Source organism: Chanos chanos, chromosome 2 (genome assembly GCF_902362185.1).
Source record: "Chanos chanos chromosome 2, fChaCha1.1, whole genome shotgun sequence".
NCBI classification, from domain to species: domain Eukaryota; kingdom Metazoa; phylum Chordata; class Actinopteri; order Gonorynchiformes; family Chanidae; genus Chanos; species Chanos chanos.
This window is the reverse complement of record NC_044496.1, coordinates 32,752,886-32,765,119: the sequence shown is the minus strand read 5'-3', so window position 1 is coordinate 32,765,119 and position 12,234 is coordinate 32,752,886. Positions and strand designations below refer to the sequence as shown.

Here is a 12,234-nt window from a genome sequence, read left to right as displayed (position 1 = left end):
CCTCCTTCGAATGAAACCCACCAGTACCCTTTTACCGCAGAGGATAAAAGCTGTTGTGTTACTATATAAATGCCGAAATACCTTCCTGTTCACTTATTTGCAACATCAGATCCATTCCACAGAAATTTACAAAGTGACTGTATACAGTTGGATGGAGCCAGTCTTGGCACTATTTCATTTGATAATAGCTGTCACCTTTTCCAAAGCAAATGAGACTCTGTGCAGGCTGCAGGGTGAACCAGCATACCCTTTGCTATGGAAAGATGGTGACATTATCATAGGTGGAATTTTCTCTTTCCACACAGGTTGGGACGATGGAAACCCTTCTTATTCATCTTTGCCACCTCAGCTGCAATGCTTCAAGTAAGTGAACTTTCAAAATAACCCACTTCTGAAATACTAATGAGAACTGTGATTTCATGATTATGCGCAATGTCACAAGAAAAGAAGTGGCATGGTAGTGTGGTAAATGCTGATGCCAATACTAAACTTTTCATTTCTGTACTTAAGCCTTGACTTCAGAGCATTCCAGTATGCTCAGTCTATGCTGTTTGCGATAGAGGAAATCAACAATAGCACTGCTTTACTCCCTGATGTTTTGTTGGGCTACAAGATCTATGACACCTGTAGTTCTGTGGCAATGGGTGTGAAAGTAGCGATAACCATGGTCAATGGAAATGAAGATGTAGGCCCTGACAGCTCCTGTACAAAGCCAGCCCAAGTTCAGGCCATCATTGGTGACACAGCCTCTTCACCATGCAGAGCTATTGCTACCAGCATAGGACCTTTCAGCATTCCAATAGTAAGTATTCTTAAACTGTAAATCCTGAACTCACTAAGAAAATGTGCTTGAGAGAAAACATGAAATTAAAAACCCCTTGAAGGGAAAGAGACTGATGTTGATTTTTTTCTTCTCTTATTTATGACAAAGAATCTCAAAACTGAATTTGGTAAGGGAAAAACAAACAAACAATCAAACAAACAAACAAACAAACAAACAAAAAACCAAAAAAGACAAAAACAAAAAATGTGCATTATTTTTAATTATACCATGAAATGGCCAGTCATTTCAAAGTAATGACTGTCTGTCAGTGTTGTATTATTTGATCAAATGCTTAGAAAATCTAAAGTCTAACAAAATGCATGATAATGATCTAACCCCAGATCAGCCATTATGCCACCTGTGAATGTCTCAGTGACAAAACAAAATATCCATCTTTTTTGAGAACCATTCCAAGTGATTATCACCAGAGCAGAGCCTTAGCTCATTTGGTCAAGCACTTTGGCTGGACCTGGGTTGGGGCCATCAGAACCGATGATGACTATGGCAACAGTGGAATGGCCACTTTTATACAGGCTGCAGAACAAATGGGCATATGCCTAGAATACAACCTTCCTTTTTTCAGAAGCTACCCTTATGAGAAATTGTTACAAATCATAGAGCAGGTGAAAAGCTCCACCTCTAGAGTGATTGTCGGTTTTCTCTCGCACTGGGACTTGGAGATGCAGCTACATGAATTTGCAAAGCACAATCTTACAGGATTTCAGTGGGTTGGCACTGAGGCGTGGATCTCTGATTCTACCATTGCCATGTTGGACCACCACCATATCCTCAAAGGGTCTATAGGCTTAGCAATACCTAAAACACATGTAACTGGCCTGAAAAACTTTATTTTAGATGTAAAATCACTTAACTCATCAGGCAGTGTCATTTTTGATGAATTCTGGGAGGCACTGTTTGAGTGCAAATTTGGCAGCCAGAATGACTCACAGACCACAGCAGTGTGCACTGGCACAGAGGACATGTTTGCTGTAGACAACACATTCACAGATATGTCTCTAATGCCAATCTTCAGTAATGTTTATAAAGGAGTGTATGCTGTAGCTCACACCTTGCATGAAGCATTGGACTGTAAAGAGACATGTGCCACAAAAAGGCAGCCTGCTCCATTAACAGTGGGTTAAGTGTTCATGTAATCCAATCTCTTTTTCTGATCAAGTTTTTAATATTCAAAAGTTCAGTTTCCTTTTCGGCTATATGCATTTAAAATTAATTTAAACAAATAGTTGTAGATTTTCTTAAATTTAAAATACACTTCGATGACATTGTAGTAATGTAATTGTCCTGATTAATCTGTCTGATTCATCAGTTTCTGGAACACTTGAAAAAAGTACATTTCAAAACCAAAGATGATGAGGAGGTGTACTTTGACAAAAATGGTGAGCCAGTTGCAAAGTATGAAATAATAAACTGGCACCCAAATAAAAAGGGGCACGCTGATTTTGTCACTGTGGGACTTTATGATTCTTCTTTTCCCACAAATGAACAGCTTATAGTTAATATGCCATCTATTGTTTGGGCTCAAAATGTTAAGCAGGTGAGATTCCATTTAACAGTAAGAATCCTTAATATTCTCAGACAAATCCAAATGGTTCAAATATGAGACTTCCTATTAGATCAGAAAATATAGCTGAATCACTTTTATGCATTATAAACTGTAAGCACCATAGAAAATTAAACAATTCAGTCATGAAGGAACTGCTGCAATTTTGTATTTAGTTAAAGGTTTTCCCCCTTCCCCATTCAAAACTATGCACTCTGAGTGTTTTTGTGTGTGTGTGTGTGTGTGTGTGTGTGTATGTGTGTGTGTGTGTGTTTGTTTTTTTTTTATTGTTGTTGTTGTTTAACTATAGGTACCTGTATCTATATGCAGCAAGAGCTGTTCCATGGGTATGAGGAAAGCTGTGCAGAAGGGAAGGCCAGTTTGTTGCTTTGATTGTATCACATGTGCAGATGGAGAAATCAGCAATAAGACAGGTACAAAACTCATGAAAATTCAACAGTTTTGGGACCATTAAATAGAGCAACTGTTGGTTTAACAATTTGCATTTACATTTAAAAATAGCACTTTTCTTTTACACATTATTATTGATTATTCTTGTCTCTCTTTTTTTTGAGAGAGAGAGAAAGAGAGAGTGAAAGTGTTGTGAAACTACTTAATCATTCTAAATATTTTCTTTTAATTAACTAACTAAGTCGTTAAATTAATATTGCAGATGTCAAGCAGATGCCAGTGGAAGACATTTACAGTAATCTCTTAACTTTTCCAGAGAAAAAGGCCAAAAAAAAAAAGGGACAAAATTACAGAAATTCTGTGTGATTACAACATTTCTGACACACCCAACTAATAGAGACAAAAATATGCCTGTAATATGTGTGTTAAGCAATTTCTCTTAGATTAAGACATGAGGCAAACATATGACAGATTTGCCTTATGGTGGCAAAATGAACCAAAAAGAACTATGATTCTTTTATGTACTAACTAATTTAGACATTTTATCAGCAGTTATAATTATTTTGTTTTTGTTTCTTTCTTTCCTTTCTTTTTTGTTTGTTTGTTTGTTTCAGATTCGATTACATGTGTGCGGTGTCATCAAGATCACTGGTCAAATCCACAGAAAGATGAATGCATTATGAAAGAGATTGAGTATCTGTCCCACAAAGAAGTCATGGGAATCTTACTGACAGCAATTTCTTTATTTGGCACACTTCTGACAACAATTATAGGAGTGATATTTTTCAGATTCAAAAACACTCCGATAGTGAAAGCCAACAACTCAGAGCTGAGCTTTCTCCTGCTCTTCTCTCTAGTACTATGTTTTCTCTGTTCACTTACATTCATCGGACAACCCTCTGAGTGGTCCTGCATGTTGCGCCACACAGCTTTTGGCATCACCTTCGTCCTCTGCATCTCCTGTGTTCTGGGGAAAACAATAGTAGTGTTAATGGCTTTCAGGGCCACACTTCCAGGCAGTAATGTCATGAAATGGTTTGGGCCCCCACAGCAGAGACTCAGTGTCCTTGCCTTCACACTCATACAGGTTCTTATTTGTGTGCTTTGGTTAACAATATCACCTCCATTCCCATACAAGAATATGAAGCACTACAAAGAGAAGATCATTCTGGAATGTGATGTGGGTTCAGCTGTAGGTTTCTGGGCTGTGTTGGGTTATATAGGACTCCTGGCTGTCCTGTGTTTTGTGTTGGCTTTTCTGGCCCGCAAACTGCCTGATAATTTCAATGAAGCCAAATTCATCACATTCAGCATGCTGATTTTCTGTGCAGTGTGGATCACCTTTATCCCAGCTTATGTCAGCTCTCCTGGAAAGTTCACTGTAGCTGTGGAGATATTTGCTATTTTAGCCTCCAGCTTTGGGTTACTGTTTTGTATCTTTCTCCCAAAGTGTTATGTAATCTTATTGAAACCAGAAGAAAACTCCAAAAAGCATATGATAGGGAAGACTCAATCAAAATCAAACTGAGATTAATCTACATATGTTGCAGAGTGCATTTTATTTAATATCAGTATAACATGAAAAACAATAAACCTGTTGTGAAGTCAAAACTGACTGAACAAAATTTGAAAGCAAGTGTAGGATGGTACTTTTTTCATACTAATTCAACTAGACTCGCATGTTGACAAGAAGATAGAAGATAGTAAAAGCATGAAGCTTGACACTTCCCTTTGCGAGTGACATAAACATTGCCACCTACAGGCATTCTGCTGAGTAAAGACCCTCAAATCCACTTGTATGACACACTTAGCACCAATATTGAAAAAGCTTGTCTGAGCAGTTAGTCCTGTGACATTGTGCTTTTCAAATAACTTTCTAGGCTTCACAAAGGAACAGCTTGTTTCTGCTGAGTTATTTTAAACAGAACTATTTTGAAATTTTCCTCCTTTGATACTCATGAGATAAGATATAAGATATTCAATTCACTTTACAAAAATGTGTCATGCCCCAGGGGGCTGGAAGTCCATGAGCAGTAGTTTTGATGTCCTAAAACTGATCAGTTAATTGCATTAAGGTGTTGGTAGCATATCCAGCAGCTTTGCTGTTTGAAAATATCCATGTCCTTTAATTTAAAACATTTCCATTGACTTAATGAGTCCGATTTTTTCATCTAATTTCGCTCCTTTTATTCCACATCAGAATAAATGCCACTCCCAGAGCTTTCTCTGTGAAATCTTTGCCCTCTACACTTTTTAATTTGAAGGCTCTTAGTCTGCATCAACAAGTGGTTTCACATCCTTCTGCATTTGGAACTGAAACATTTGAAATCCTAAAATAAATACTTGTTAATGTTAACCTCTGTTGTGTTATCATTTGCATAACTGCAAACAGCAATGTAACTTGACAGAATAATATTCAGTATAATGTGTAATTCTTCTTTTTTTGTTTCAGAAATGACTTGATAATGTGCTTTCTGTGAAAATGCAAATGATTCATTCTGAATTGAGAGGGTCAGTTAAATGAATCCATTGCTTTGATCAAGTAAGCACCCAGAAATGGTGCCATACCGAGCCTACAATTTACCATAGTCATACAATTTACCATAGTCATCATCTCATGGTGCCCTGTGAATGTAACTCAACATAACATTAACATTAGTTTGGCATATCTGATTCTCCTTTTTACTCATGATTAAAAGTTAATGTAACCACAAAGTGTGGGTAAATCAGGCAATCTAAACATGCCACCTGAGGAAACAGATATTTTTTGTATGCAGCAGTCCCTACACCTGCATTATATAGCATAGCACCATATAGAAAGACAACCAGAAAGTTTCCTACCAGCCAAGCCAAGACTCAAGCCAGTTTGTTGGCCTACAAATGCCTGTAGACCAAACCCATTTTAACAATTTTATGCTGGTTCATCTTTAACCAATAAGACCAAGGTAAAACACTCACTTGGTGATAGCAGTTATAGCACAGGTCACCACAGTCAGGACGACAACTCGGAGCAGTAGTGCTTTTGTTCCCATTAGTGTCCTGGTGAAATATTATGTCTACCAAAACAGGGAAATGCAGCTAACAGTAAACTTCGACTAGCACAAACAGGGCAGATATCACTGGCCAGACAGGAAGCAGGGAGCAGAAATAGGGGACAAGGATGCAGAAGAGAGAGGTTGAAAGAGGTTGAAATGACTGGGGGAATGGGGGAAAAAAATAAATAAATAAAATGAACTGGCTGAACATACCTGGACAGTGACCATTACACCCCCCAAAACCAGATCCATGTCAAACATTTACCCATCCCATTACACTAACCTGATTCGTGTAAGCAGTGGTCCAGATGTCCAGTTGGACATCAATGGTAATGCCAATTTACCTTGTACCTTATACCAAACAAGATGTAAGTCATGCATAAGGGGATTTGTGACACATTTTGTAGTTTAGAAAGCAGAAAAGTTTGTGTAGCAAAAGGCATCACATTTTAAATGGCTTATTAAAATACATATGGGCCATTCTGCGGCATCAGTGCCTTTTCCATCACCGAGACATTACATGCATAAATATGCATGAAAAGTATCTGTATAATACATTATATTATCAAGCAAAGTGCCCTGCACTTTGTCCTAATTGCAATTTGAAGATGTAAATGTAAAACCTTAATAAAAACTGACATAAAATATATTTTCTCATTGGAAATTCATAATATGTCGGTTAAAATATACATTTTAGTTGTGTTCACAGATTTTTACTCAGTCCTGTTACCCTGACACATCCCCCCCTCTAAAAATTTGGGACATTCCATAAGTGACATGATCAACAGGAAGTATCATCATTTGAGTCTCCTGAAGGCCATGGGAAGACCAAAAATAAGTTCCCTCACTCTATTTTCTGTATTTTTGATAATATTGTAAGTATGCCTAAGACTGTTACTCTCAACGTACAGTCCTGTTACCTAAATTATTTCTTAGATGTTATTATGTTTGTTTTTTTTTGTTGGGTTTTTTTTTTTGGTAACTTATTGAAGGTGCTGAGTGTTCTCATGCCATTGGCATTGATGCCATGTGGTTACATTTCATGTATTTGCTAATGGCATGCTAAAAACTCAGTCCTGTTCCTGTTACTCTTTTCGTAACAGGACTGAGAAAAATGCAACCATCTTCCATTTATAGAAACCTTGTAAAAAATGAAATAAAGTTGCCTAAGATTGACCAATACACATTTTGAATAGATTTTTAGATTCAGTGTTGAAAAAAAAGATCAAATATGAAACTTAATTTTGAAGCGTTACAGCAAGCAAATGGCACCAATTCGGTGAAATGGCTCATTTGTTTGAATGATAAATAATTCTCTTTTAAGTCAAGTTTACCTCTCTAAACATGTGATGTGGTACCTGACATGATTAAATTATGAAAATGACATGAAACATAAAGCTGATAGATGAAGCTTTCAAAAAATATATGCAAACACTTATCATATCAGGGCATTAAAATATGATTTAGAAAGTATTTCAAGTTAGCAATAGAATTTACACATTCGTTTTTTTCAAACCACTACACCAAAGCAAAATAATACATCAAAGCAGTATAGCTCCAGCACAGTGGTTAAAATAATAATTGTGTGCAGCTTGTTAAGCGTCTCATTCTCGCGAGACCACTCAAGTTCTCACATCAGTGAGTACAGACTTGGGTGGCAGCTGCTCCTTGGGCCAAAAACACACTATATAAGATCAGGGAGAGTAAAGGCTGTTGTAACCAGAGGTCAGAGATCAAATGCCGTCATGCTGCTATTCAGACTGCTCCTGATGGCTCCACTTACTCAGGTGGAGGGGTCTGTCTGCAGGCTACAGGGCAGAGTGGACCCACCTGAACTGGAGAAAGATGGAGACCTCATGATTGGTGGAATCTTTTCATTCCGCACTCAGCAAGAAGGCTATTTTGACTCCTTTACAAACATGCCAGCGGTCCGGCCCTGTATAAAGTATGTACTGAAACTAAATCATTCCTCCCATTCAATTTAATGTGCTCATTTACAATTAAGATGTATGCTGAAACATGACTGTTACTTTGTTATGCTGTAGATAGTTGTAGGCACATTGACATTAGCACTGTACCACACTAAGGCATAACTAGGGTGCAAAACTTCAGTTTCAATTTCAGAGAGTTCAGGTTTGCCCATGCACTGATGTTTGCAATAAAGGAAATAAACAGAAACCCATACATTCTTCCTGGGGTTACTCTGGGATATAAGCTTTTTAATAACTGTGGATCTATTGATATTCTGAGAGCTGCAATGGCTCTTGTGAGTAGTCAAACAAAAACAATAAGAGAAAGCAACTGCACTAGCCTTCACACAATAGTAGCCATCATCGGGCACTCTGGATCAACACCAACTATGGGATTTGCAAGGACAGTGGGGAGATATCAAATACCTGTGGTAAGAGACAGAATCCTTTCCTTGTCATTTTTTGATGTTAATAACAGTCAATGACAGTTTACTGACAGTACACTGCACAACTAAATGCGCTTAAACTTTTTTAAACAATGTTTACGATTCAGTCATACATGAAATAGCTGGTAAGCATAAACTGTTGCAATACATGCTAACACTTTATGCATTTTAAGCTGCCACATCTCTTCACCTCTTAATTTGCCTCTTGCTAACCCAGATCAGTCACTTTGCCACCTGTGCTTGTCTGAGCAATAGAAAAGAATTCCCCTCCTTCTTCAGGACTGTGCCCAGTGATTATTACCAGAGTAAAGCACTGGCTCAGCTGGTCAAATACTTTGGCTGGACTTGGGTGGGTGCCATAAGCAATGACAATGACTATGGAATCAATGGCATTACTAACTTCATTCAGGCTGCCCAGGAGGAAGGAGTGTGTGTTGAGTACTCCGAGGCCTTTGAAAGCACAGGCCCACGCAAGCAGCTACTGAGGATAGTGGATGTCATCAGAGAGTCCACCTCAAAGGTAGTAATGGCCTTCATGTCACACAGAGAAATCAAGTTGTTGGTGGAGGAGTTGCACAGGCAGAACATTACAGGATTGCAGTGGGTCGGAAGTGATGCTTGGATCACAGACAACTCTCTCACAGACAGTTTGGGCCACGCTGCTCTCATTGGCTCTGTCGGGTTTGTTGTACGCAAGGCACAGATCCCTGGGCTGGGCCAGTTTCTACACGAAGTCAACCCTTCTCATTTCCCAAACAGTGTGTTTCTCAGAGACTTTTGGGAAACAGTGTTTGACTGCTCTTTGAGTCCACAGGGTGTAAACGACGGAAGGAGGAGATGCAATGGCTCTGAGCACTTAAGAGACGTACACAACGAGTTCACAGATGTGTCAGAGTTAAGATTCACCAACAATGTTTACAATGCCGTGTATGCAGTGGCTCACGCTCTGCACAACCTGTACATATGTGAACCAGGGAAAGGTCCATTTGCGAATGCTAGCTGCGCTGATCCAACAAGAATACAACCATGGCATGTGAGGAAAAACTGTAGAACTACTTCAAACTTAAAAAATAAAATAAAGAAGAGGTTATAATGTGACATTTCTCACAGACATTCCATTTATAATCTCATCCTTAATAATACTGGATAAAATTTTTGGTCCCACCCCCTCCCCACCATCCACTACCAAAAAGGTTTTACACTACCTGCAAAATGTGGATTTCATTACACCTGGGGGTGATACATTGTTCTTTGACAAAAATGGAGACTCTGCTGCACAGTATGAATTGATAAATTTGCAAAGAGTGACAAAAGGCACAATGGAAATATCAACAGTTGGCTATTATGATGCATCCATGCCTGTGGGAGAGCAGTTTAAAATGAATGATGTCAAAATAGTGTGGAACGGTGGACATGAAACGGTAAACATTACACTAAGTCTTCCTTCTCATTCATAAAGACAACAACCACACAAGGTGTGGAACAAATGAATTATCATGCGTGTGTGTGTGTGTGTGTGTGTGTGTGTGTGTGTGTGTGTGTGTGTGTGTTTGTGTGAAGCAGGTGCCTGTGTCAGTGTGCAGTGAGAGCTGTCCTCCAGGCACTAGGAAAGCTGTACAGAAAGGAAGGCCTGTCTGCTGCTATGACTGTATACCATGTGCTGAAGGAGAGATCAGTAATCAGACAGGTGAGCAGATATTCATAAGTAGTGAACTGTTTTCACATCAAATAGAATGGAAGAATAGTATGAAACAGAGCTGAAAGAAAATTATTTTATATATTGGTATGTAATGCGGGACCATCTTGGACATTTACTGGTCCTCTTGTTGTTGTTTTTTTAAATATAAAACACTGAATAAGCATTGTTTTAGTTCAAAAGAAGTATAAATACCAAAATGCAACATAATTGTATTATTATTATCATTATTACTTTGTATTTTGTTCAGAAGAGAATATTTCAATGGAAAGAAGACACTCTGAATATAAATATTACAGGTTCAGGAGCTCACCATTAAAAATTGCAGTGGTCTCTGCTTTCAGTGTTCATATATAGGACTAAATCACTGATAACAACAAAATTCTGCTATTTTTTATCTTCACCCAGATACAATGGACTGTCTGAAGTGTCCCATTGAGTACTGGTCAAACGCAAGACAAGATGCCTGCATTCCCAAAGAAGTTGAATTTCTCTCCTATTATGAAATTATGGGAATACTGTTAGGATTGCTTTCTTTGGTTGGTGTCTCCTTCACCATGGTTACAATTCTGATTTTCTGCTGTTACAGAAATACTCCCACTGTCAAAGCCAACAACTCAGAGCTGAGCTTTCTCCTGCTTTTCTCTCTAACACTGTGTTTTCTCTGTTCACTTACGTTCATTGGACAACCCTCTGAGTGGTCCTGCATGTTGCGCCACACAGCTTTTGGCATCACCTTCGTCCTCTGCATCTCCTGTGTTCTGGGGAAAACAATAGTAGTGTTAATGGCTTTCAGGGCCACACTTCCAGGCAGTAATGTCATGAAATGGTTTGGGCCCCCACAGCAGAGACTCAGTGTCCTTGCCTTCACACTCATACAGGTTCTTATTTGTGTGCTTTGGTTAACAATATCACCTCCATTCCCATACAAGAATATGAAGCACTACAAAGAGAAGATCATTCTGGAATGTGATGTGGGTTCAGCTGTAGGTTTCTGGGCTGTGTTGGGTTATATAGGACTCCTGGCTGTCCTGTGTTTTGTGTTGGCTTTTCTGGCCCGCAAACTGCCTGATAATTTCAATGAAGCCAAATTCATCACATTCAGCATGCTGATTTTCTGTGCAGTGTGGATCACCTTTATCCCAGCTTATGTCAGCTCTCCTGGAAAGTTTACTGTAGCTGTGGAGATATTTGCTATTTTAGCCTCCAGTTATGGCTTACTATTGTGTAATTTTGTACCCAAATGCTATCTGATATTGCTGAGGCCTGAGATGAATACCAAAAAACATGTAATGGGAAAGACAGTGGGTGATATCCGTTATTAGTTAGCTAAGGATGTTATCTCAGCACATCATGAATGATTGATTTGTAATATTGTTCAAATCGGTTTTCTCATGATCTTTATGTTTTACCCTCAGAGCTAAAATAATATTGAACAAAAATACAAACAGTAAAAGGACCATTATTCTTCTGCACAGGCAAACAACAAACCAATTTGTGAATAATTGTTTACTTTTACATATATCTGTTCACAGTTCTTTTTGCACAGTTCAGTCTACATGTTTTTACTTTTTCTTTTTTTCCCCTACTATAGTATTCTGCGTTTGTATTCTTTTGCTTTTTTAATCTAGTATGGTGATTTTTTTTACTGTAGTGTGGTGTTTTGTAGTTTTTGTAGTAAAAAATAAAGTAAAATCATTTATTTCTTCATGGACCTCAATTTGGAGAACGCAAATGTGTCACGGCCTGTGAGGCCTGGGATGCGGTATATGGACCCAGAAGCAGACTCTTGAGAGATTTTATAAAAAGGTGATTTTAATGATCGATTCAGCAAATGAGAAAATAATAGGCAGTGTTCGCAGTCAAAAAGGGAAATCCAGAGTCGGCACACAGGTGATCAGACAAAGGGCCAAAATAGGGGTACAGGCAAAAATCGTGTCAAAATCCAGAAAAAAAAGTTCTATAACCAGAGATCCGTCCAAAATCCAAAATCAGAGGAACACAAAAGGGCAAACACAGTACTCACAGACAACAGGCAAAGGTCAGAAAACACAGGGGCAAACAGTCCAGAGAATTCAACAAAAAAACAAAAAGGGCTTGACAATAGCAGAGATCCATGAAACAGGCAGTAGTCAAAAAACATGAGCAAAAAACAGAACATTCATGAAACTGCGAGAGAACCTTCCAAAAACTGGCAAGATAATCTGGCAAGGCCTGAATGCTTGAGACGAGGTTTTTGAGAGGACTAATGAGAGGATGGTGAACAGGTGAGTTGAGGGAAGACCGGTGATA

General features: G+C 38.5%; 2 protein-coding genes across 2 annotated transcripts; both read left to right on the top strand.

Annotated features, from left to right (window-relative positions):
- Positions 1-151: 151 nt before the first annotated feature.
- Positions 152-4,323, top strand: LOC115830308 (extracellular calcium-sensing receptor-like). The gene is made up of 6 exons (XM_030794466.1): positions 152-363; positions 511-802; positions 1,165-1,956; positions 2,151-2,378; positions 2,695-2,818; positions 3,410-4,323. The coding sequence occupies exons 1-6, from the start codon at positions 152-154 to the stop codon at positions 4,321-4,323; spliced, it is 2,562 nt and encodes an 853-aa protein (XP_030650326.1).
- A 3,252-nt stretch (positions 4,324-7,575) lies between these two features.
- LOC115804754 (extracellular calcium-sensing receptor-like) lies at positions 7,576-11,267 on the top strand. Its single transcript, XM_030765253.1, has 6 exons — positions 7,576-7,775; positions 7,943-8,231; positions 8,464-9,279; positions 9,440-9,667; positions 9,810-9,933; positions 10,351-11,267. Exons 1-6 carry the CDS (start codon positions 7,576-7,578, stop codon positions 11,265-11,267), a joined length of 2,574 nt encoding a protein of 857 aa, XP_030621113.1.
- The last annotated feature ends 967 nt before the right edge of the window (positions 11,268-12,234 follow it).